At 39.9% G+C, this 25170-nt stretch overlaps 1 protein-coding gene across 4 annotated transcripts; it reads right to left on the reverse strand.

The window, feature by feature from the left end:
• Positions 1–194: 194 nt before the first annotated feature.
• LOC113681015 (SCO-spondin) lies at positions 195–25170 on the reverse strand. 4 transcript variants are annotated; one of them, XM_089181681.1, is made up of 26 exons: positions 24946–25170; positions 22337–22495; positions 21267–21610; positions 15318–15564; positions 13748–13918; positions 13441–13611; positions 12536–12706; positions 12153–12323; positions 11716–11886; positions 11294–11464; positions 10863–11033; positions 10316–10486; positions 9723–9893; positions 9302–9472; positions 8599–8769; positions 8080–8250; positions 7490–7660; positions 6902–7072; positions 6499–6669; positions 5729–5902; positions 5187–5357; positions 4560–4730; positions 3802–3978; positions 3009–3352; positions 2066–2315; positions 195–1557 (listed from the first exon to the last, which is right to left on the reverse strand). In XM_089181681.1, the coding sequence occupies exons 1-26, from the start codon at positions 25022–25024 to the stop codon at positions 1517–1519; spliced, it is 4722 nt and encodes a 1573-aa protein (XP_089037807.1). In that variant the 5' UTR covers positions 25025–25170; the 3' UTR covers positions 195–1516. The 4 variants fall into 4 exon arrangements, with proteins under 4 accessions (XP_089037807.1, XP_089037808.1, XP_089037809.1 ...); XM_089181682.1 differs by lacking the exon at positions 8599–8769; XM_089181683.1 differs by lacking the exons at positions 11716–11886; positions 12153–12323.

The raw sequence follows: 25170 nt of genomic DNA on the forward strand, positions 1-25170 counted from the left end.
CCTCTCTTTGCCGAGCTAAGAAGACGTGGAGCACAGCCCGTAATACTTGTTCAGTTCCACAGATCCCAGTCTCATTTCAGACCGAAACAAAAACATTTTCCACGCCTATTTCAGTCATTATCTCTAAATTCTCCACCCTCTTTCACATACATGTCGAACCTGATTTGCAAGTCATATTCACTTGAAATTGCAGCTTGGATAACTGTAGTTTTATTTCCTTCTCTGCATTTATTATTTATTTTTAATCTAAAAGCAAACATATTGAAACACACGCATGCTTCCCTTTAAACTGTGTACAACCAAATTTACTGTTCAAGGCGACCTAAGACATACCGACACATCGCTTTAAACCTCGAACAGCGGAGTCCATAGTCAACTATAAGGTTGTTGTTTGGAGTCCGACCGCTCAAGATGCTGTTGCTACTTAACTTTAATATCAATTTAATTTTTCATCATTCTTTCTAAATAGCAATAAAAATCAATCGATTTCGGGAAAGCACTTTACCTTAAGTCTGACAATGAATTAACTCTTCATTATTTCGTCACTTTCGCTTGAGAGAATTTGCAGTTCACGTGCACGTTCATTTGTTCTAAGGCTTTCAACTCACCGTTGTCCCCACATATGATGTACATGAAATACGTGGTATTGCCTCTTAAGCTCTATTCTAGTCTAATATAAACTAAACATACCCTGTAAAAACATTTTAACTAGCCTGTTAACTTTCAGGGCCCAGTTGTTCGAAGGCTTATTAGCGCTAACCCACGGTTAAAATTTTAATTTGGGTTTCTTTATTCCTTTAATTTTTTTTCTGCCGTTTTACGGTTAACGATTAACTCCACTGGGACCTTTTTAAATCTAGAACTTACTGATTTTGAAAATTCCGAAGTTTTGGACAATAATTTATTGCATTTATTAGCTGACGCTTGGCTACATTATTGGTATTATCATTATCATTATTATTATTTTTTTCATCATCATCATTATTGTCACCATGAGGGAAAAATCATTGTCTATCGCCGTGGGAAGGAGGGGGGGGGGTTGGGGGTGGGGCTTGGTTGATGCCAGGAGCCTATCACTTGTGATGGGCTCTTGTTGATGCACAATAAAATTTACCTGGTCCCCCCTATAAGGATTTGTAGAATTTGGATGATTCCCGTCTAAGGCAGTCAATTTTCTATTGTGCCCCATTAAAATTTCTTTTTTCAACGATTGATCTCCTGCTGTTCCCCTTGACTGAATACCATGTGATTCCCCCCACCTAAAATCCTCCCTCTCCCCTCCCCACCGGTTAACAATGACAGGTCAGTGGGTATCAAATTTAGTAAACCAATTTAGTGGATTGTTAATCTCTTGCATTGATGATAATATTACGCCTGGAAAAGAACAACCTGTCAGTTCACCGAAGCTCCCAAACATAATACTGTTAGTCTGTTTTGTTTCCCTTTGCTCGTTACTTTACAGCAGAGATTGGCTCTGAATGGATTGCGAGGCGATAAATGATCTGTGATGTCAGATCTATCCTGTACGTCTTACGTATTTGTAGCCTGCCGCTGTCGCTGAAAAAGAAAAGAAAAGAAATTTGAAAACACGCAATCAGTGACATAAATATTAATAAAATAGGTTGGAAAATTAACGTTTTAGTAGGAAACTCAGCGTTAAAAAAAATGGCACGCTTTAACTGACTGAAGTTTGTGATAATACCTGCGTGTTTGTAGATGACAACTATAACAGCAGAGGAGAATGGGGTTTTTAGCGAAATAAAATGAAACTGGATATTACTGTTGGGAAGCTTTTTTTCCGGATTTCTGTCCGGGTCAGGTTCTTCAGCCTGTTCCAGGCGTTCAGTTAATAAAACGAAGCGGGATAAAAAACAGTGCCATAGAAGCGGAGGAGTCGCGTAATGCCCCAATCTCCAGATCCCTCGCTTTTTTTTAATCCACCTCTACTATCGCGCTCTTTACTTCTTCGCTCCATTTTTAACTCACTGAACGCCTCGCACAGGCCGCAAGTTATAGTTCTGTGTGTACAACTCTCTCTATTTTTAATCAATTCCTTTGTTCTCACCATGGCAGGTTCCTTTCTTTAATTTCTTCACTAATGTTTTGAGTTCAGAGAAGGTTCGTGAAGAGTACACGTCTCTGCCTGAGGAAATGGCCTCCAGACTTTTCCTATTGACCCGCTTTCCAATTCCAAGCGAAATGATGCGCACGCCCTTTTCTTTAAGAGGCTTTGAAGCTTCGGTAAGAATCTCGATGTCTGACTTCCCGGAGTTCTTTTCAACTGTTTGCACCCCATCCGTCATTACGAGTGCCACCTAACAGAGTCAAATGTCAAACGTGTTAAATGACAAAGCAGATATTGATGCCATCGAAATGTGAACGAATCGAATTCAGTTGCTGTGGTGTGCTGTCTAGCCTATGACGGGTTCTCTGTTTGTGGACGCATAAAATATGCTGGCGGGCCGGCGGGTGGTTAAGTGAAGATCTAGAACATAGGGGTCATTCTATAATTGTTTCTCTGACAACCGCAATACCGCTTTTCGTTAGCGCGCTCTTTCGCGCAGCTCACTTACTAAGAGCCTAGAGTGAGCTCGAACCGTCAAACCATAAGTTCGCAAAGAGATCCAAATTTCTGTACTAAATTCCGTCAAGTTTTTCTCTCTCGACAAAATATTGATAAAATGTTGATATTAGATAAATAACAGTGAATCTCAGGCAAGCACTGATATTCTTTATTACAGAGACTGACGAAAATTTAAGATGTAAATAAGACACACCTGCAAGGATTTATTCTAGAAAATTAAGAAAAATGAGTCAAAAAAAAACTCATAGACGACGGAAATGAAAATGGTGGAATTCTTGGGACATACACTCAGTACATTATGGTTGACTAAAATCTTTGAAGCAGAAGCTTTTTTGAAGCGTAATCAACAGGTTATTAGTGCTGGTCGCTTACTCCTTAAAATTAAAGCTCGATTGTGATCGTGATCGAGAATATATATATTTACCTTATCCACGTTATATCGCATGCCAGCGGCGTATGTGAAAACGTCTCGGTCTGCCATACGTAATGCTCTGTCGATGTACGTGTACCCTCGTTTATGGGGCATGCTTTGAACCTTTTCCTTTACGTTTTGTCTGGTCAGATTTTTTCCAGACAAGTCATTGAAATGGAGCTGCACAGAAGCAGTGGTGCTGTACTCTATAATAGCTATATGGGTGTAATCTTCATCCACCTGAAAGCTATCCACCAGACCACGAATGAAATTTTGAAGAAGCTGAAAGTTTTTTCTGGAAATGCTGCCAGATGTGTCGGCGATGATAGCAAAGTCCAGAGGGATATTGCAGCTCACTAAGAAAACAAAACAGCATAATAGGTGCAAACCCACTCAGAGTGCATAAAGGCATTTCCTACTTGTGGCAAGATGGTTGGTAAGCTGGGGTCCGCGTCGAGAGGTCCTGGTTCGAGACCTGGCCTAGTCATTGTGTTGTGTTTTTGAGCAACAACATTTTACTGTCACAGTGCCTCTCTCCATGAAATGCTGTTGGGGGGGGGAGGGGGGTAGCAGGAGGGAGTAGTAATACTCCTTGTCGCTTCATGTTATAAAAACCGGGATAAGCTCAGGCTGGATGAGCCGCTTATCTCGAGTGCAGATTCAACCTACTTGTTTATCAAGATAAGTATTGAAGTAAACATTAATTTTAGTTAAAGACGAACAGAGCCATAAGTCCCAGTAACTTGATACTTATGTTCCTCAACTTCTATTTACAGTTTGCGGATAAAATATCTTCCATACTCACCTTTACAAGGTAACCACGCGGCACATGAGGCCGTTAATGTACTGTCTCCAACACAATATCTGCCTCCGTTAGAGGGAGGGGGGTTGTTGCATTGCCTTCTTCTTATTCTCCGCCCCAGGCCTCCACAAGTTTTTGAGCATGGACTCCAGCTGTCCCATCGGCCCCAGTTTCCATTTACTATTAAAATGAAAATCAAAACGAGGATATGTATTACATAGGTATTACATAGCTAATCAATGTTTGTGAGCCAACTGTGCAAAACGAATGTAAAATCGAGCTAAAAATGTCACGAGGGTTTTCTTCGGTTCCAATTTCGGTTACAGTGTTGAAGTAATAAACTCATATTCTAAAATATGAGTTTCCTTGATGTGTCGATGACAAAGTGATAAAAAAAGCAAGAGAGGGGAAAATTGCCATTTTTCGAGCAAAGAAGTGAGAACCATTGTAATTTTTCACAATAAAGAGATAAAATTTGAGTATTCCTCGTGGAAAGAAGGCCAGAACATTCAGATTTGCGCTCTTAAAAAGAGCTTACGTGGGTAAAGAGTGTTGGCTCACAGTCAGTCGTAAGCTCGGTCCCTCGTTAATGGGTTTTAAACACCGAGAGGGTTATTACACTCTACTTAACATTCATATCTAAAGCTCAGGCGATCACTCTGTGACAAGATCGTCTGAACAATCTGTGAGAAGATGTCAGTTTAAATTAAGAGATAATTTTATTTAATTTAAATCAAAAGGGACTCCGTAATGAGTATTACCTGAACAAGGTCTTGTGTTGCAAGGAATTTCTTCCACCGCTTCGCCAGGACACTGCTTACCGCCATTGGACGGACGCGGATTAGAACAAGATCTGTAACGACGCTTAACTCCGCCTGAACACCTCCTTGAGCATCGGCTAAAACGACCCCACTGAGCCCAATTACCATCAACTGTCAAACCATAAATGAATAACGGGGTAAGTTCCCGTAACGAAACTGTGGTTCAGTGTCGGTGGGGAATATTACATGCTAACTTGGTTATATCAAATGAGTTGATAATGCAAACTGGCCGCCTTAAAACGTTCCTGAAGATGATGTCTCGATTGTTAGCCTTTCGTCAGAGTGACAACTTAAACACATTAAGGTTAATAATGCTTAGAATTTCGGGGTGTATGGCGTCAGGAACGGTAGATGTCTGGGGGGGGGGTTACCAAGGGCTGGATCCATGACCCTCTTAAGAACAAGTTTCGCTTATTTTTCTGCAAAGTTTTAAACAGAAAATTGCAAAATCATATTCAAACACATATTTTACGATTTCCGCGCAGCACCTTGCTTCATTATATATAAAGTCTTTGGAGAAAGAAAACAATGACGAAAATAGAGTTAAAGTAATGTCGTGTTAGCTACCTGGGCAGGATGATCTCTCACAGTAATAAATTTCTCTGCTTTCTCCCCGACACTGTGCTCCACCGTGCGCTGGTGGGGGACTGGTACAAGTTCTGGTTCGATACATTACTCCAGATCCACAGGAAACTGAGCATCGTCCCCAGTAACTCCAGAAGGACCAACCACCATCAACTGATTGGGTAATAGTAAATAAAGCGATTGAGAAAAATGCCATTAGGGCTAATAGAGAAAAATGGAGTTTGTTCCATTAGAAGTGATGAAAAGCCATTATGTGGCTGTGGGTACCAACGAGTGTCCTTCAGCTTGCATTTTCTATATATACATATTTATGATACTGTTGGAATTGCTTCTCCTTTCAGAATTCAAGACGCACGAACTAAACGTAAGGCAGCCTTAAATTTTTTAGCTACCTGCAATTTAAATCGTAAACATCAATTCTTAGGAAGCACAGCATTCGTTTCGTTGATCCCAAGTTTGATTATTAACACCATCATTACACAGCTCAAGGTATCTATCATTATGAACTTATTCAAACTATTTACCAGGGCACAGTTTATCTTCATTGCAGGATTGTCTTTCCTGTTGGCTCCCAATACACCATGATCCACCATTGGAACGTGGGGGATTGGTGCAAGTACGCAAACGGACCTGTGTTCCTCCTCCACATGATCGTGAACACCTGCTCCATGGTTTCCAGTCAGCCCAGTTGCCGTCGACTGTTTCATCAGGGAAGAGAAAAATCAAAATTTCATCATGTTTTTATCTCCGCTTTTTCATTAAACGGATGGTCCGTTTTGCACAATTGTTGTTGAATACGTGAGACATTGAAAGCTATTACTGTGTACGCTTAGGTAAATATTCTCAAGCGACTACCGGAGTCACTAAGCCAATAACGAAAGACTGACTCATCCTGTCCCAGGAGACGTGAATGAACCGCTCATAAACTCGATGAAAACGTTTTGCTTTGTCCCAACCATTGATTTGCAAATTTCAATTCGTTATTAATCATAATTCCGTTCCCGGCTATGATTGGCTAGTTTTGTAAACCTCGTAATAGTAGGGTACTGTGACGACTATTTATCCTCGACTAATCACCCTCAGAGTCAGATTTTACTCATAAAAGGTAAAATAAAATCCAGGACTAGTATAAAGGGGGTAAGTTTCTAAAGAAACGGTGATGCTGCGTTGGTGGGGATAATACAAGACAATTTGAGTTTTTTCAGCGCAGTTATTAAATTTGCGAACGTAAGGATTTTCTAAAATGGAGGTTTCGACTGTTAGCCCTTCGTCAGGCCGAACGATTCGCTCTTACCTGGACACGGCCGTCTGTTGCAAAAGCGAGTCTCCTTGTTCCTTCCTGAACACTGCCTGCCACCATGAAGAGGTGGTGGATTTGTGCAGGTTCGCATTCGGCTCTGATCTCCACCACCACAGCTCTTACTGCATTTGCTCCAGCTTTGCCATCTTGCCCAGTTACCATGAACTGCGAAATTAAAACATAGTAGTTAGATGGCTTGAATAAGGGAAACTCGGCAACACTAGCTTTAAACTTTAGCCAGTGAAGATTTCGTGGTTGAACGCACCACTAAGGGCGATAGAAATTACTCATAAGCGACTCATACCATTAGCGAGGTTCTTGTCTTTAACAGAAGCTGCTCGTTCCTGGATAAAGTAATAGACATCATTCACTCAGGGAGAATAGAAATAAAGTTTACCTTCGCACGGTTGCTCATTGCATGATTGGACCTGTCGTCTATCTCCGATGCAATTTGCTCCACCAAAGGCGGGTGAGGGATTAGTGCAGGATCGTGAACGTACTTGAGTTCCGCCCCCACATCTCACTGGGCATAGGCCCCATGGGTTCCATCTTGCCCACCTTCCATTCACTGTGAGAAGTTTTTTTCATTGACGAAGAGAGAGGTATCAAATAAAATTATTTTAAAAACTAAATATCTGTTTGTGTTTTCATGCAGACGAATACAAGGTAGTGTCTGTACGACCAAAAAATTTAACGTTTACAATGGGAATTTTATTTCAACCGTTCGTATTTCTCCATAATGAGAGCAGTTCTTCTTGAAATAATCACCATTTCCATTGTGGAGGAGAAAATCGTCTTTAAAGTAGTGTGTAAGTAAAGAACTTGCATCTTGAGGTGATATTTAATGTCCTTAATCAAGTGAAATTTTGTCATTACTGTATCTAATCTTCCCCGATCTGAACGGGCCACATATCAGCTATGCATTTAAGATGGCCTCCTAAAGCCCGGATTTTCATTATAAATCCCAACGAAAAGGGTGACTTACCCGGGCAAGGTCCCTTGTTGCAGGACTTGCTTTCATCACTCCTTCCCACGCAGTCTTTACCACCAAAGGTTGGAGGAGGATTGGTACAGGTGCGGGATCGACTCTGAGTTCCTGATGAGCATGACACACTGCAGGGAGACCAGGGTTTCCATGCAGACCATTTCCCGTCTCCTGAAGAAGGAAAGCCATGGTAAAAAATGAAAAATAGTTCATGATTCATGAATGGTGCAAGTGAGAACAAGCCTTTTGGCAACGTCGCATTATACTTGTGTCTGCCACGACCCTTGATGCCGACACCTCGGTATGTTAATGTTAATGCAGAATGTACTTCTGCATGAAAAAAGAAAAAGAATGAGTAAAAAATAGGATAGAAGAATTCACGGAGGAAGAATTAGCAAAACAACAGAATACCTCTAAACAAGCAACTACTCCATGAACGACCATTCAACAGTATGGCTGCCGACTAATCACTCGATTAATGCAAGGAGCTAACTTCGCTGCTCCAAAACAAAGATTACCTGTATATTTTGTGGAGTACTGAGTTAAGTGTTTATTTACATTATTTTAAAAGACAATTGTTTTATCATTACCTGGACATGGATTGTCGTTGCATAATCGCGTGCTTCTACTTGGTCCAACACACTGCGCTCCACCAAAGGCCGGTGGAGGATTGGTACAAGTTCTTGAACGGTCTTGCACGCCACCTCCACACGTTAAAGAACAAATGCCCCAGTTTCCCCAAACTGTCCATTTACCGTCCACTACCAAAATGACGAGGGAAAGATCAAGGCGAGTAGGTTGAAAAAAAATTGGCAGAGACATATGACATGTAATCTTCTTTTCTATGAGTAATTTTAACAAGATGAAACATCACAGAAACAACAAGTCACCCGAAGATCGGTACTGGATCGGTACTGGAATAGGATAAATTAGTTGCATGCAGATATTTGTAGAGAAGCTAAAACACCACCGTGGCTAAAACAATGATATAAAATTCTGCAACTAATTTAAGAGAATGACTTATGGTTATATTTGTTGCTTCTTCAAGGGTATCCTAGAAAATCTGCATTTATCCCTACAGAGAAGGAGTAAAGAGGTCCAAATCTAACCCGGACAATGGTTCTCATTGCAGGATTGAATCTCTTTGCTGGGTCCTTCGCAGTCTGCGCCACCATGTGCTGGAGGAGGATTGGTGCATGATCTGGATCGTTCCTGTTGCCCACCACCACAACTGACTGTACAGGGGCTCCAACTGTCCCAGCCAGTCCACCTGCCATTTACTGAAGGAGATAGAGCGCTTCAGGACACTTCTTCTTTTTACCCGACGTTAAGACTTATTGCAATTTTATCTACCATTCCTAAGCCTTAGAAGATAGTTTTTCCTCGTTTGTTTACCACGTGAATCATGGCAATTTAAGCAGTCCATGAAACGACACGTTACGTCTATAAAATTATCAGCATGCCGTTTGAGAAGAGATGAGTATGCAAAAAAGGATTTTGGAAGCTCGTAGAAAATAGAGAGCCCATAATCATTGAGAAAAGTAATTTGCTTGAATTTAAAGATCTCGATCATGGTTAGCAACATAAAATACTGGTTTTGCTTTTTTTCGCTAACAGAAGTCGTTGAAGCAACAAAATAGTTCGATAAACCGTAAAAAAAATGTATATTTTTTCACAGCTTTATATCAAATATCTTTCGACGAGATTTATAGCGAGCTCGAGTAGACTAGAATACAAAACGAACCTTAGTTTTTTCTTTCTCACAGTTAAACAGGGTCGTTAAATGAAGCTGGATTGCTTCCTTCAAATTACCTGGACATGGAAATTGCTGGCAAAATCTGGTCTCCATACTAGAACCGTCACAAGGTCTTCCACCGAAGGCTGGAGAGGGATTGGTACAAGTTCTTTGTCGATCTTGAACTCCACCTCCACATGTCAGAGAACATGAGCCCCACTCTCCGAACAGTGACCATCCTCCGTCGACTATTAGATAACAAAGGAAATACTGGTGATTACATTCCAAATTTTCCAAAAAATTTTCGTATAGCACCTTTGGTCACAGAATTTTAGGTGAATGTGTGTATGGGGTGGTGTTTATGCAAGACCGTGTTTCTTTTCTTACAGTTGTGTAACTTATGTCTGCTGTTACTGTCCATGCGATTATTGTACACCTCATAATTAACGACCTTACGATTCACATGTATTGAAAAGAATTAGGTGTTGACGTGCTTACCTGGACATGGTAGAGTATTGCACAGTCGCACTTCACTGCTCTCTCCTGCACAGTATTTTCCATCGTTTTTCGGTGGTGGGTTGGTGCATGTTCTGGAGCGATTTTGTATTCCACCGGCACAAGAAAGGGTACAAGGGGTAAACTCGCTCCATTCTGACCAGTTTCCGTCAGCTTAATCAAGCGAAAAGAAAATTAGCAAAGTAAGTGGAGGGAAGAGACTAAATGATACCCACTTTTCTATGATTATCACGATATCAGGATGAGGTAGAACAATACCAATTTTAAAAAGCCGGAGGAAATCATTATTGGCAATTCTAAGTTATGAGAACAAGAATGAAATCATGAACGTCTCTTCTAAGTTAAGCGCATAATCGATTTCTCAAGCTTCCTTCCCTGTTTTCAAAGTTACCAAATATTTTTCCTTAGAGAAATCGCCACAGAAGATAGGAGAAGATTGATTTTATAAAACCATCCGTTACATATGGCAAATGCGCAAAAGGTAGCAAACTGACAATGATTCTTTCTCTTTTGGTACGGGTGTGATAATGAATAACATGGAAAAGTACAAGTGGAAGACTGTCAATCGAATTTACCAGGACATCCTCGTTCGTTGCAGGATCTTGAGCGAACGCTTTCCCCTTCGCAGTCGTCTCCTCCAAATGCAGGTGCAGGATTGGTACAAGACCGCTTAGATAGCTGAATACCACCACCACATGACACTGGACATGGTTCCCATGTTCCCCACCTTGTCCACCTTCCGTCGACTGCAAATGTTTGTTCATAAGTGATACGTGTCAGAGGCAGCTGAATTCATAACTCTCTGTACTTATCGGTTCATGTCCAAATGTCTTAATTATCAGTTTGCTCCAATAGTTGGTAGAAGGGCTTAATGATAGATATCGGCGCTGAATAAGCTTGAATGTAACCTCTAGCAATGAAACAGATGGAGAGAAACATCTTCTGGTTTTCTTGAATAAGCCTACAAAGAAATAGTGGTTCTGGTGGCGTTGGTGGCCTTTTCAGTCACCTTTTTATTGTTGATGCGGTTCGTTTGTGTATCTTGAATAATAAGTAGCTTCCCCTATCAATATGAAAAAAATATACAGGTAGATTTCGAGAGAAAAAATAAGTATTCATTACTTGGACATGGGTCTTCATTGCAAGAACGCACGTCCTGTCCTACTCCGCTGCAGTCCCGGCCTCCAAATCGTGGCGGTGGATTGGTGCAAGTTCGGAATCGGTTCTGTGTTCCTCCAGCGCACGTGACACTGCATAGCTCCCAATCCCCCCAATCGGCCCACTTTCCATCAACTGTGGAATAAATGAATCCACCGTTGTGATACGTCTGCCTTAAACTTTGGATGGACCATGCAGAAACAACAACACCAAACACGGAGTACTACACGAAATGCATTCAGGCGGCTCGCTATTGATGACCAGGAGGCATAGAAGTATATTTGAATCAATTACACTCACAAAGCAAAACTCCAATAACACACACACGAACAGCATAATATTTTCATTCTGCAATCTAAATCATTAGAAGTGCGCGCCTTGTTAAACGTAATTACCAGGACACTCCTCTTCGTTGCAGGTTCGAGAACGCCAGCTGTCCCCTTGACAATCTTTTCCTCCAAATTCAGGCGCAGGAGCAGTGCATGATCGGCTGGACGCTTGAATTCCACCACCACATGTCATGGAACATTGTTCCCAGTCTCCCCATCTTGTCCACCTACCGTCAACTACACATGTAGTGATAGGGAGACATTAGACTTGCGATATTTTTCAGACTTCAGAGAATGATCAAAGAATAAAGGAGCAAATGTGGAGGAGGTATGAATTCCTTTTTTCGGAGATAGTTAAGTACAAATTATTTGACTTATTGATTTAGAAACAAAACACGTTAGGCAATGTTAGAAGAATCGGTCTTGAAATGTAAAAACATGATAGCGTACAGTGAACAGTGATAAATAGAATAGTAAGAAGTATTTACTTGGACATGGGTTGTCGTTACATGAACGCTCCTCGACGTTTTCTCCAACACAGTCACGGCCTCCAAAATGTGGCGAGGGATTGGTGCAAGTCCGAGTTCGGCTTTGCACTCCTCCACCACAAGTCACACTGCAGACCTCCCAGTATCCCCAATCGGTCCAATTTCCATCAACTGTGGAACAAATTACTCATCAGCTGAAAGAACCTTCATCAAAACTTTGAACAGCCCAGGAAGAACACAAAAAACAAACCAACAAAAAAAACTGCTTTATATTTCCAAAAGAATAGCAGTAAATTTCCGCAATCCATGACCAGGAGATAAGAAGAAACCTCTGATAAACATTTAAGGTGCTCTGGACAAAAAATTGAACATCATTGAGATGTTTCAAGCACATCAAACAAAGCATGATTCACTTCGTAACAAGCATCGGTATTTACCAGGACATTCCATTTCTTTGCACGGCCTTGACCGTACGTTATCTCCCTCACAGTCAGCTCCTCCAAACGCAGGGGAAGGATTGGTACATGATCGACGGGACAACTGAGTACCATCACCGCACGATTTAGAGCAAGCCTCCCAATCACTCCATCTTGTCCACCTTCCATCAACTATGCATCCAACAACATTTCACGTTAGTGGTGGTTATAGTTATTGTGTTATGTTCACTATCACATCATAAAGATGGTGTATGAAAAGATTAACTCGTCTAAAGGTGATAGAAGTGAACTCCAAGAAAAAGGACTTCATATGAATGTGTAAAAGAAAAATGAAAGAGAACGAGGGAAGAGCCACGCTGAAACAGTAACAATAAGTTATTTACTTGGACACGGTTGGTCGTTACAAGACCGCGTATTTTGACTCTCGCCAGTGCAGTCTCGACCACCAAATTGCGGCGGAGGATTAGTACAGGTCCGACCACGACTCTGTGTTCCTCCACCACACGACACACTGCATTGTCTCCAGTCTTCCCACTGAGTCCAGTTTCCATTAACTGCAGAATAGAAAACCAACCACCTTGAAAGTAGTGTATATGCTTTTTCGTCCTTACACTGTGCCATCCATAGGAGTCACGTGAAAAAAGACGCATTTTACAGATATTTTTTGGCCAGATGGCAATACCTTCTGCCTATTTAGCATATGCTGAGGTATGGTGTTTTCGTTTTTCATTTTCTCATTTGAAATAGGTAGAAATGACCTCTGACTACAATTGTATCCTGGACCAAATCACTTTGGTTACCTTGATCGTCACTGGACGATCATCATAAAAGTATGTCTAAGTCTAAAGCAGTCTATATCTGCCTATTCTTATCTATGCCTCCTGGTCAAAGGACTATCTTTTATGGTGCGATTAGGAACCAAGTCAATCGTCTTGTTACTAAAGAGTAAGTGTGGTCCGCCCAAAAACTTAAGAAAAGAGGATTTACATGAAAATTGGACGATTCTAGACCGAGGCGACCACTTTCCAGTAGCCTGGAGGATGTTGGGTCATAGCATCAGTATAGCACGAAAAAGATTCAAAATTTGGAAAACTGAAATGAGCGATCGTGTTCTTATGTTTTCTAATCTATCTTTATTTCATAATCCATGTTCTAATTCATTCGCAGTACCGATTTATTGATTGATTGATGAAGAAGCGGTGATGAAAAGAAAAAATTACTCTTTGGCAGTGAAAATAGAAATATTCATGGCTGACCTTTCTTGGATATAAGACTGATGTTTGCATACCTGGACAGGGCTCCTCGTTGCAAGGACGAGTAAGTATGCCTTCCCCGGAGCAATTTTTTCCGCCATGAGAAGGTGGGGGATCTGTGCAGGTTCTATATCGATTCTGTATTCCTCCTCCACAAGTCACTGGACATATTTCCCACGGTTTCCACTCGGTCCAGCCCCCATCAACTGTTAAATAAAACACATGACTGTTTCTAAAATGTAGGTTTCACAAGGTCAATCACTTTACTTAAATATAATTCATCGAGACCCTTCCCATTATTCCTCTTTAGTAAGGCTCGGCACAGTCAAATCATATCCTTACCGGCGCATGGTAACTCGTTGCATGGACGTGTCTCGTCGCTGGCACCAGGACACTGCCTTCCTCCGTACGCCGGACGAGGATTGTCACAATCCCGATATCTTGTCTGTTGGCCACCACCGCATGGTACTGTGCACTCACCCCAGCCTCTCCAGTCAGACCATTTTCCATGTACTGTGGTATAGAATTAAGTATTTAATGAGGTAGATCAGGGCTATTACCCTCAAAAGGACGCACATTGACCCTGCGACCCAGAGATGCTGCATTTCAATATGAGCATCACGAAATGTAGCCTAAATTTTTTGTCGGCCACTTACAATCATTTATAATCTTTGTTATTCCTAACCAATTTTGGTGAATCTTTTTCTACCAAGCAATCGTTTTGCTGTTTTCCTCGCGGAGAAAAAGATTAAAATGATTAAGACGGAGCTCTTTCATGGATTGCCCTTTGCAAAGGATCTGATTATGCAGAGTTTCAAATACGTGACGTAGCTTAATCATTTTCCTATTTCTCTTGAGTCTTGAATGCAATCAGAGAAATCGACAAACTATCGGGTGGCAATTGTTAAAAGACAAAATTGGCATCTAGCAATAATTTTCATTATAAGTGATTTTTGACTTATTTGAACGTGAAAATAAATTAAAATAATATATTAGCACAAACCACTCAGTAAAAATTATAATAAGCCAGTTTATAATTACATATTCCTTTTGGCAGTCTTATCTTACAGGCATAATTTAGCACGCTCGACACCTCTTTTACTTAGAGGTGACTTTAAGTGTAAACATATAGTACTTTTCATCTTCCGCACTGAATTTGTAATCAGATAACTTATACGACTAGCATGTAGCTCTTTAGGGGCGGTACCTTGGGTACGCCCTTTCTTGTCCGAATTTTGTGATTATTCTGCTGTTATGCAACAGTCTTCAAGGACTATTTTCTCTTAAGATATTTTTTCAAGTATGATTTTAATTCTGTTAGTAAGTTTATTATAATTTTTATATTATCAAGCTTGTTTTTGTTTTACCCGAACTTGACCATAAGAGATTTAAGTTAGAAAGACATTTCGTAAAACGTAAACATCGCGAAGGTATCCACTTAGTATGCGTACTCCGCTCTGCATAATTTAGCGTGATTCGCTATTTAAGTGTAAAAGCATGACGAAGGTTAGAGATTGACAGCTCAGTAAGTGTCACCTTTGTAAGCGGTGACCCACACTTCCCTAGAGAGATCAAAGCTAGTCCTCGTTGTAATAACTTGAGTAATAAAAGAGGGAATAAAAGAAATAGTCAACTGAACAACGAGTGTCAGGAAATTATTTCTAACACAATTATAAAGAAACAGAAATGGTAACGGACAAAATTTCTCAAAATACTTCTGTTTTGATCTGCATGTTTCCCAGAGTTAACTAGACTAAGTTTGTTGATTTTTTATGCTTTTTGATAGAGTTGTCTTCCTCAAACCCTATTTTTTACGCATTATTCTGGATACGTTTGCCTTTTAATTGCATCAACGAAGGAAACAACTTCACCTTAAAAAAGGATGTGGCTAATATTGAAAGGGACACCATACCTGGACAGTTTCTTTCAGTCAGCTCTGTAACCAAATTTTTAAGCTCTTTAAAATCTGCAGCTGAGTACACATCCTCATCCGTGGAAGCAAGTGTCAAAAGGTCAAACAGCAGGGTACCTGTTCCAATACCCAGAGAAATCACACGAATGCCTTTGTCTTTCAGAGGTTGAACAGAGTCATGGAGAATGTCGGAGGAAAGAAATCCTTTCTCCACCGTCTGTCTTCCATCGGTCATTACCAGAACGATCTATACAAAAATAGGAGACAATTATGTCAAGAGTTAAAGAAGTATGCTCTACACTCCATGTTTTTTAAATTTTCTAAAAACGTTTTTTTGTCAATAATGACGATAGTCACTTCGAGAAAACTAAGAACACCGCCATTTTAAACCTTGCACCTTGCTTTACAACCTGATCAAGACATTATTTTTGCCATCCCTTGTCGATCCGTCTGGACAACGAGGAGCCACAAAAAGGCAGTCTTGACTCAAATAAAGATTTTTTTTTTCGCGATACGTAGTCTTACAGCGACTTGAGAACAGTGAGCAGTCCTTTTGAGTGTGCGCCAAGTTTACTCAGTTGTTATCGAAATGACGGTCTCCACTGTTAAAGTTTTATAAACATACGTAAAGACACTTTTCTATAAGGTAAGGTGGATCTCTGGGTCCTCAACATGCCGTAAGTGGTAAAGTTTTGTGTAACACAGAAATCGTGAAAATACGAATTGTATCGTTATAACTTATATACTTCTCCTTTAATCTCTATAAAAAAATTTTTAAAAAAACTGGGGATGAGTTCTAAAATGACAAATTAGCTTCAATTTAAAAAGAAAGATGAATTTTTAACTGATGCAACCTCGTTTATTCAATATCTCCATTGATGCGTCGATCAACTCGAAACCTCAACATCCCCCTGGCACCACCCCGGGCACCCACCTCGCATCAGAACTTTTAAAGATTGGTTTGTTCAAATTTTTTCCTCCGGGGCAAAAATTGTTTTTTTTCTTTTGTTTTCTGTTTTTGGTTTTTTTTTCGTAAAAGGAAAATTCAGCAAAAAGTAGCAAAAAGAACCACAAAAAATACATTGAAGAAACTTAAAACTTAGACCTTTCAGATCTTTTTTTCTGAGCCATTCACTTGTGAAAGTGATCTTTTTACGTTTTAAGAGAGAATTTTTCTGGAGACCGCGTGAAATCAAAAAAATGTGGCACATGCCTAGAAAAAGCCCTACCTTCATACTTCGCTCAAAGATACCTTAGGGTAAGTCTATAAACGTGGTATAATTTTTTTGTTCAGAACTGTTTTTATTTTCTAGAAAATCACCAAACACTGTATCGAGCCCCAACCGCCATAACAGTGGCCGAAATGAAGCCGACGAGTAGGGCAACAAAAACGTTATTCTTCAAAAGCGCAAAAGAAAGCAAATCTTTCCGAATATTATCTATTTGTATACGAGGTATTAACAAATGATTTGAACCTAATAACGGGATTATTGATATAACTATGAATTATTGGCGAATATTTGTAAATCGCCAAAATTTGATTGATTAAAAATTTCATTTTGGAGCAGTTTTTCAATAAAAATTTTTCCTACTCGGTATAACTCGGAATCACTTGAGATGAGCATTTCTGAAAATTGGAAACGATGTTCTTTTCAAGGATATAAAAATTAATTTGGGGCTCTTAATAACTGCGAAGAAATAGCCCGATCTATTTCGTGCAAATCGCAACGCCGCCCTGTAAACAACCGCAAATAATCCAATTGTTCTTTTATTATCGAAGCCATAATTTCTGCAAAATCTTACCGCTTTGAGCTGTGCTTTATCAGAAACTCAATATGTTACCCTTACCTTCTGAAACCAGTGATTAAGGAATGATGTTTCCATTATTTTTGTTTCAAATCGCCATGTTCACTTGAAAAGTGTTTACAACGTCCGGCTTGACCATTTACAATACTCGAAGCTGTTCATAAATCATCGCAGACCATCGCACCTCTTAACTTATTTCTGCTTCCATACAACTCCAGTATATACAAAAGTCTTTTTTGCACGATAAACCAAGATGCTTTGATTGCTTACAGTTTCAGTTAAGAAACGTTTGGCTCCCCAAATGGCACAACGATGTTCACCAACGAAGTCGTGTGTCATCACTCATGTTTGTCACGCAATCACGCTAAACGTGCACAGGACACCCAGACAGGCATTCGTCTGCAGACATCGCTGTACCGAGTGCAGGGCCAACTAATATTTATTTCTTAGTCAGTGTTATGCTTTAAACAAAAACCTGCGCGAATTCACTTAAAAAACGCTGTAGATCTCTTTTGAATGTTTTGAATCAGTGCCATTCTGAAAAACTACTTTTTGACGTTTTCGTAAATTTAGTCACCCCCTGGTACTGACTATACATGCGTTGTTATCGACTCTATTTCCACGACTTCGCGCTTGCAAAGATTATATTTATCAATAGGCACTTTAAGTATGACGTTTAACGGCAAACGGCAAACGCAAGCTTGCCTTTCATTTGGTTACCTATTTATGGAATTCTTAAAAAAATCCTGCACAAAAAATAAAATAAAATAAAATAACACATTCACGACAAACACAAACCTACTTAATTCCGTGTACACACGCCTTAAGACAGACGACAGAAATTGAATTTTTGACGTTCGCGGGAAAAACAAACGTCATGCGTAACCTCTCAAATGACGAACTTCCCAGTTAACTAAAATAACTGGAAGTTAATTGTCTAGTGTTCCGTGATTATATACATCACCTACGTGTCCCTAGTGGATCGATAAGGTCTACCACGACCTTCAGTGGCAGGCAGACAGGTTCCACGGTGAGGCGTTCTTTTCTAATGACACTGGAAAAATTCTACCGACAATTTCGTGCTTTATCTAAGCACTTTGAACGTTAAACTTCACTAAAAACGTGAATCTTCGAGTCACAAAGTCGGCCGCTTGTATCAGGCCGCGAGACAGTACGTGTTATTTGATATCGCCTGAATGTAGGTCATTACAATTACATTTTTTAAAGCTTTGGACTTACACAATCTCTGTTTTTTGTTTTTGTTGTTGTTGTTGTTTTTTTTTAATTTTCCTTACGATAGCGTGCTCATCAATTTAAACCTTTCGATTTTGTACCTTGATTGCTACGATGATAATGGCCATCGCTAGAAACTTGACAGTTTTCTCAACTCGAACTCGGAAAAAGTTGTTTCCCGTCCCTTAATCAAACAATTAATCGGCCATTCTTTGAGATCCCGAATTCTCGACAAGATAGAGGCGGCGTACCCTCGGAGATTCAAGAAATCAGGAAGTTCCTCCATACCAGCTAACTGAATGGGTTTTATAAAGCAAAAAAAGAAAGAAAGAAAGAAAGGAAAAGAATACAGTGTCATATACTTTAGGTGTTTTCCTGGTCCATGAAACCAATATTCAAGCTACATGTAGTTCGTCACTGCTGACAGGTACAGCTAAAACAAAGGGCTTCGATCTTGCTCATGTAAGGCTGCTTACGATGAACGGAGATATCGCTGATATCAATGCTAAAAAATAAGCAAATATCCTTCAACAATGAAATGGAAAAGCTCTTTAACTTGGACTTTGCTGCCATTTCACAAAGATTGTACGCATTATATGTGATAGGGCGTCTAAGCGCCAGTTCCTTTAAAGCCGCATTCGACAGCTCTTGGATTCTTGCTTCACTTGCAGCGGCCTCCAAGTCGTCATCAGACAGTTCCTCGTCATCCTGGAGGGTCTTTTTCGCAGCCAGTCGGGAAAAGAAGGCAGCTATTTGATTTGCTGTAAGGAAATCGTCGCTTGTAATTAGGCGGTTACCACTCGCATCTTCGGCGCTTACCATCGCACGTGCAACTGATGCAGGGTCTGCTTTCTGTCCTGATTGTTCCCCCAGTTTAAATTTGGCAGTAAGATAGGCCTTCTGGCTGGAAGTAAATCTCTTTCGTGGGGCACCAGCCCTTAGTGCCCAGCCCATTGGTACTTTTCTGCTCGAATCTGGTATGATGTCAAGTCTACTGTTTGCAATAAACTCTGGTACTGAAGGGGTCTCTCCCTCCAGTTTCTCTCCATACACCTTAACAGCTCTGTCTGTTAAGGTCTCGCGCTCTAGAGCTCGCTCGTGTTTACCACAATCTAAGTATCGCTGCATTGAAGAATACCTTAGGAATGTCCGTGTGTGGTATCGCGCTTAAAAAATGCAAACAACGGTAATTTTAAATTCTGGATTTAAAACTTTTTCCCGGAAATAAAAAATAGGGGATAAGAAGGAAAGAAAACAAGAGCGTATTGGTAACCGAGCCTCCTTTCGAGTGACATGTTATTTCGTGACACCATCGCAAAAGACGAACGTCAATGATTCACTTCATCTGTCAGGATGCTCTGGCTCGTTCTATAAAAAACAAACTTCCATTCTTATTGTGAAAGGAAGACTTGTAAAATGTAAGTGTTCCAAGCTGAAATATGTCCAGCAATGCGACGTTTCCGGCAGGAACCTTCGTGAGATGTTTTCACTGTGATTTGGTATACACCGCCTGTAGTGCTGTACTATCGAAGCTGTTGTCAAGTCTCTTTATAACAAGATTGAGGCAAGGAACCAATCTTAGAAAGGTGTTTTTCGCCAGGTGAGCTTAATAAATCCAGTTTACAATCTAGTATAGGTCAAAGCGATAAGATTTTGCTGGAATTATGGCTTCGATAATAAAAAGCCTAATTGGATTATCTGCGGTTGTTTACATGGCGGCATTGCGATTTGCACGAAATAGACCGGGCTACTTCTTCGCAGTAATTAAGAGCCCCAAATTAATTTTTATATCCATGGAAAGAACATTCTTTCCACTTTGTAAAAATGCTCATCTCAAGTGATTCCGAGTTATACCAGGTAGGAAAAATTTTTATTGAAAAACTGCTCCAAAATGTGATTTTTAATCAATCAAATTTTGGCTATTTTCAAATATTCGCCAATAATTCGTAGTTATGTCAACAAGCCCGTTATTAGATTCAAATCATTTTTTAATACCTCGTATACAAATAGGTAAAATTCAGAAAGACTTTCTTTCTTTTGCGCTTTTGAGGAATAAAGGTTTTGTTGCCCTACTCGTCGACTTCATTTCGGCCATTTTATGGCGGTTGGGGCTCGATACAGTGTTTGGTGATTTTCTAGAAAATAAAAACAGCTCTGAACAAAAACATTATACCACGTTTATAGACTTACCCTAAGGTATCTCTGAGCGAAATATGAGGATAGTGATTTTTCCGATCATGTGCCACCTCCCACGCGGTGATAAAAAAAATTCGCTCTTAAAAATTTTAAAGATATAGCACTTGTATGCCGCTGGAAAAACGACCCTTTCTTTTCAAATAACCCAACCGCGCCGGGAAACGTTCAAATAATCCACCCTTCCAGGCACGGACGACAGTCAGGGAAAGAAATATTATAAGAATTGACGGTAAGGTGAATTACGAATGAAATCTTGGAGGGCCGGTTCATTAAACAAACTTTACCCCTTGTTTAACGTTCTAAAATATTTTGAATTTAGGTGAATCTTTTATCTGAACATTTATTTTTGTTACCTGTGTCAAAAGGGCCGAAAGCTAGCAGTGCAAGGACATTTATTTAGTGAAAACATCCCTCTTATAGAGAAGACGTGCGTCCCACTGCTTGCGTAAAACCGCGGTTGGGGTTAAACCTCCTGTAAATGTCCGGCCTTTAGGGTCTAAACCTATTTTAAGGAAGGAAAAATTTCCCCTTTTGGTCATGATTCTCATGACTTTCAATCAACTTTACCTTGATTCTTTCCGGCGACAGCCCTTTAGTGATAAACTTTCATGTTCTCAACTCCGATTACGCTTGGAGCAGTGAAATCCAAATCAAAACCGGTCATTAATTTTTAAGTACAAAAAAACTACCCAGCAGTCCTCTTCCTTTTCTTACCTTTGTAACATTTGGTCTCATTCCACCTTTTACAGAAAACACCTCCGTGTTTGTCAAATGCAGACCCTTATCTATGTAGGTATATCCACGCTGATGGGGAAGCTTACGGGCTTGTCGTTTTAGATTAACTGCATTCAGCTGGACTCCGGTGAAACTATTAAATTTTAACACGACAGACGCTGTACTGCTGTATTCTACTATAGCAACATGGGTTCCTTCTTCTGATATGTCGAAACCATCGATCATCTGCTCGATGAACTCTCTCTGCCTTACGAAGTTCCGTCTACTGATGCTGCCGGAAGTATCAACCACGAAAGCGAAGTCTAAGGGTTCGGGGCAGCCCTCTGCATTGAAATATTGAATCAATCTTTAGCAAAGGGTTTCAGTAAGAACTGAATCATCTGGTGAAATTGGAGACTGACAACAGAATTACTGAAGTTGCCAGTAGCTCAGAGGCAAAGTTGTTAAGGACAATAAACCAAGAAGGCTGTTACGGAAATATGTATTGTTGTTTCCGTGTGATTTTCGGAACAAATTTATTACTTACTTTTCCAATGTTTTAGCCTCTCAAAATTCGTAATTTCTCTCAATCACCAACTAGTGATAATCGCCATTTTTTAGTACAACTGTACATCGGTGCTTTTTTTTCCACTATCCATGTGTCAACGTGCAGGTCATGAAACGCAACTTACTGATAGCTTTTCAATCTTTTTAAAATATTCAATTTAAAGGAGCTCAAACGAATCGCGAGCCTCTTAAATGGAGACAAAGTAAGGAGTATACATGTTCCAAAAAACAAACACGGAAAAATCATTAAATATTTTCGTTATGAGGTCGACAACTGGTCTTCAAAGGTTCTCACAAGAATTGGCCTCACTCCCAACCTGCTCGCACGCTTCGTACAAATACAAGAACACTTCAAATACTGGGCAGACACGAAAATTTATCGGGACGAGCTAAGAAGTGGACCTCGTATTATTTTCTTTTTGATCAGGTGTAGTTTGCTGTATTCCTTAACAATTATACCGACATACAGTCCCCCTAACAATCCGTGTTGGATCTTCACTTACCGAGTTCTCGTGGTTTAATACACCGAAGAGAGCAGCCATAATCTCTAGAAGATGGACAACATTTCAGTCCATTTGAGCAAGCTTCGTCTGACGAGCAGCGATTGTAAACTCTTTTGCAATCGTTGTTTACAATCGAAACTGCAGGGCACGTTGACCTTGCTTCAAGAAAGAAATAAAAGAACACAAGTAAGATAAGACAAAATCACCCATCACGTCAGTTTGACTTACATTAGCCTTGTGCCAAATCACTTCATCAGAATTTTCTTGCCCATCAACCACAGTTACGCTATGGACTAGGAATGCCACCAAACTCCCCAAACAATCACTTAACTCCATAAAAATCGCCAATTGGCGAAGAAGGGTATAAACACGCTACTAAATGAAAGTAAATTTTACCATTGTCTCCCTGAGAATTGGTACTCAAACTACCCTTTTAATTTTTTTTCGAACGACTTCTTATGGTTGCAATCAACGAGAAGAAGGAAAAATAGGAAAAACGAAACTGTCATTGTTACGGAATAGTTCCTTTCTATAAAGGCTCAATCTCATCGTGATCTCTTTTGAAGAAACACAGTGGCTCCGTAGTATCTAAGAATTTAGATTTGACATTTTGTTATTTTAAAGATTCCGATGTTTTTTCAGTGACTTTTTTTGGGGGTCACAGAGCAAACGATAAAACTACTCACAAAAATAATATCCACATGTTTGTTTGTTGTTGTTGTTTTTTGTTCGTTCGTTTGTTTTTGCCGTTTTCTTTACCAAACTTCAACTAAATTGAGTTAGGCCTATCTAATCACCCACATCCGTAAATTTTTTATGTATCGCCTTTCAACCTCTCCAACCGCTCAACATCCGGTGGTCTTCAAAGAAAACCAAATATGCTTTCGCCGTTTGATTTTCAGCTGCATTGCTTTAGATAATCGGTAATACTTTCGATGTGTGGTTGGCGTGTTTGACCGAGCACGCCCCTTGGCTCTCATTGTTATTCCTGAATGTCCCATAATAAACGCGAAGCAGTTTGATATCTTTTTCCTTTAAAAGTTAAATTTGGAGATTAACGACATCGCCTGTTTAAATCAGTGAATTACTTTTGTTTTATTTTATCTTAACAACGAAACTGCATTTAGGGTGAGAACATATCACATGATTCCAATCTGTGATAGTTGTGAGTCACATGATGTAATAGCAATTCTATGAAAAGTAATCAGGTGTAAAGAAAGTTAACAAACCCTTTCGGCAGACGGCATATTTAAGAAACGTTAATGATTAGACTTTTGCAATCAGGTGACCTCTCGCGCGTGATATCACGTAGTGATCTCAAGGTCTCACACAAATGGCAATTCAGAGCTATTTTCGGCTAACTTTCAATCCGCCCCAGAACAAGTTGTTCGAACTATTTCCGCTATTGTGACGATCTGAAAAAGTCTTTAGTTCAAATGTTGAGCGCTGTGCAAGCAAGGCAAAACGTGTGCGCCTTAAGATCCTACAATTGTGTAGCTTCTCATTCGTAGGGGGTCTGGTTACTGCGCGCGTAATGTAAAATTCTCACAGTAAAAGCGGCATATAACTGTCTAGACCCACTAGACATTTATTACTTCTATTTTTACTAACAAAAAAAAATCATGCGGCGGTTTCCTTTTTATAACAAAACAGCACGTACTTTTCCACTTATGAAGCCAAAAAAGGAAATTCACAAATTTTTTTTTGATAGAACGCATTCCAGGGTAAGCACCTCTCCAAATTCGAATGTTTTAAGTCTTTCAAGCCGCGACTTGATTTCTCATCCCGAGTTTGGAATATTTGGTTATCTCCGTATCAAAGTTCTACATTTTTTTGGATAAAATGGTGTTATTTCTAGCCTTATGACTCTAGAAGAGTATTTATCTTAGCACTAAGACATCTTAGCCTTATCATTCGGTCTCTTCTTAAGCGTCTTTCAACTGTTAAGTTCAAACATTCCTCACGTAATACTTCTTCCCCTGCTGGAGAGAAGATTGGCAAGAACTCTGACTCTGGGTGAAGATGATAACAATTTTCTCACTGATGAAATTTGTTCCAAATAAGAATAAAAGAAAAAATGTATAATTGAAGGTTTTCATGTCACTCCAGACTATGGCCTTTACAGAGTCGAATACCCAGGCCACTTAGTTCTAAATTAGCAAAGAAGTTGATCTTCACTTTTAACGTAAATAATGATAACCATGTAGCAACTTTAACATTCAGATGTCCGATTCAACAAACGCCTCACAAATGAATTTCACGGAGTTGGAAGCGTTTTTCTCCAACAACAAAAAAAGAGAAAAAAAAGGAACAAAAAGAACCTGTTAAAAAACTACTCTTATCACAATTACGGGTAAGTCGCCAGCCTCAGGCCTTCGATATTCAGTTTTAGTGTCGGAGGACATGTACAGCATAAACTTCATCAATATTATCAACGTAAATTATGGCACTTTTTTAGAAACAACGGATCAGTATAAACACTGGGTTATAACGTAGGTCTTTTAAGATCTCTTAGTTTGACCTGGCACGTAAACAAGCTACGATTACACGGATATTTTCAAATCTTGTTTCTAAAAAAATTTAAGGTTCAGTCAACCACGGATACTTACAATATCCAACGGTGGCTCGTGCCTCGAGCAAGATAAACAGGACGGAACAAACTCCAAAAATCTCCTTTAAAAGTGCCATGTTTCCCTCTGCTTCGTCGTAGGCCTACCTTTGGCCACGAAAATATTGCTTCCCTGAAGATTAGAAGGTATTATATAGATATCAGCATGCAAGATCGTGAAATGTCAGCATCGACAGTGACGGAAACGCCCACTGAACTTGGTGTT

Source organism: Pocillopora damicornis, chromosome 9 (assembly GCF_964200805.1).
Source record: "Pocillopora damicornis chromosome 9, jaPocDami1.2, whole genome shotgun sequence".
In the NCBI taxonomy this organism is placed as follows: domain Eukaryota; kingdom Metazoa; phylum Cnidaria; class Anthozoa; order Scleractinia; family Pocilloporidae; genus Pocillopora; species Pocillopora damicornis.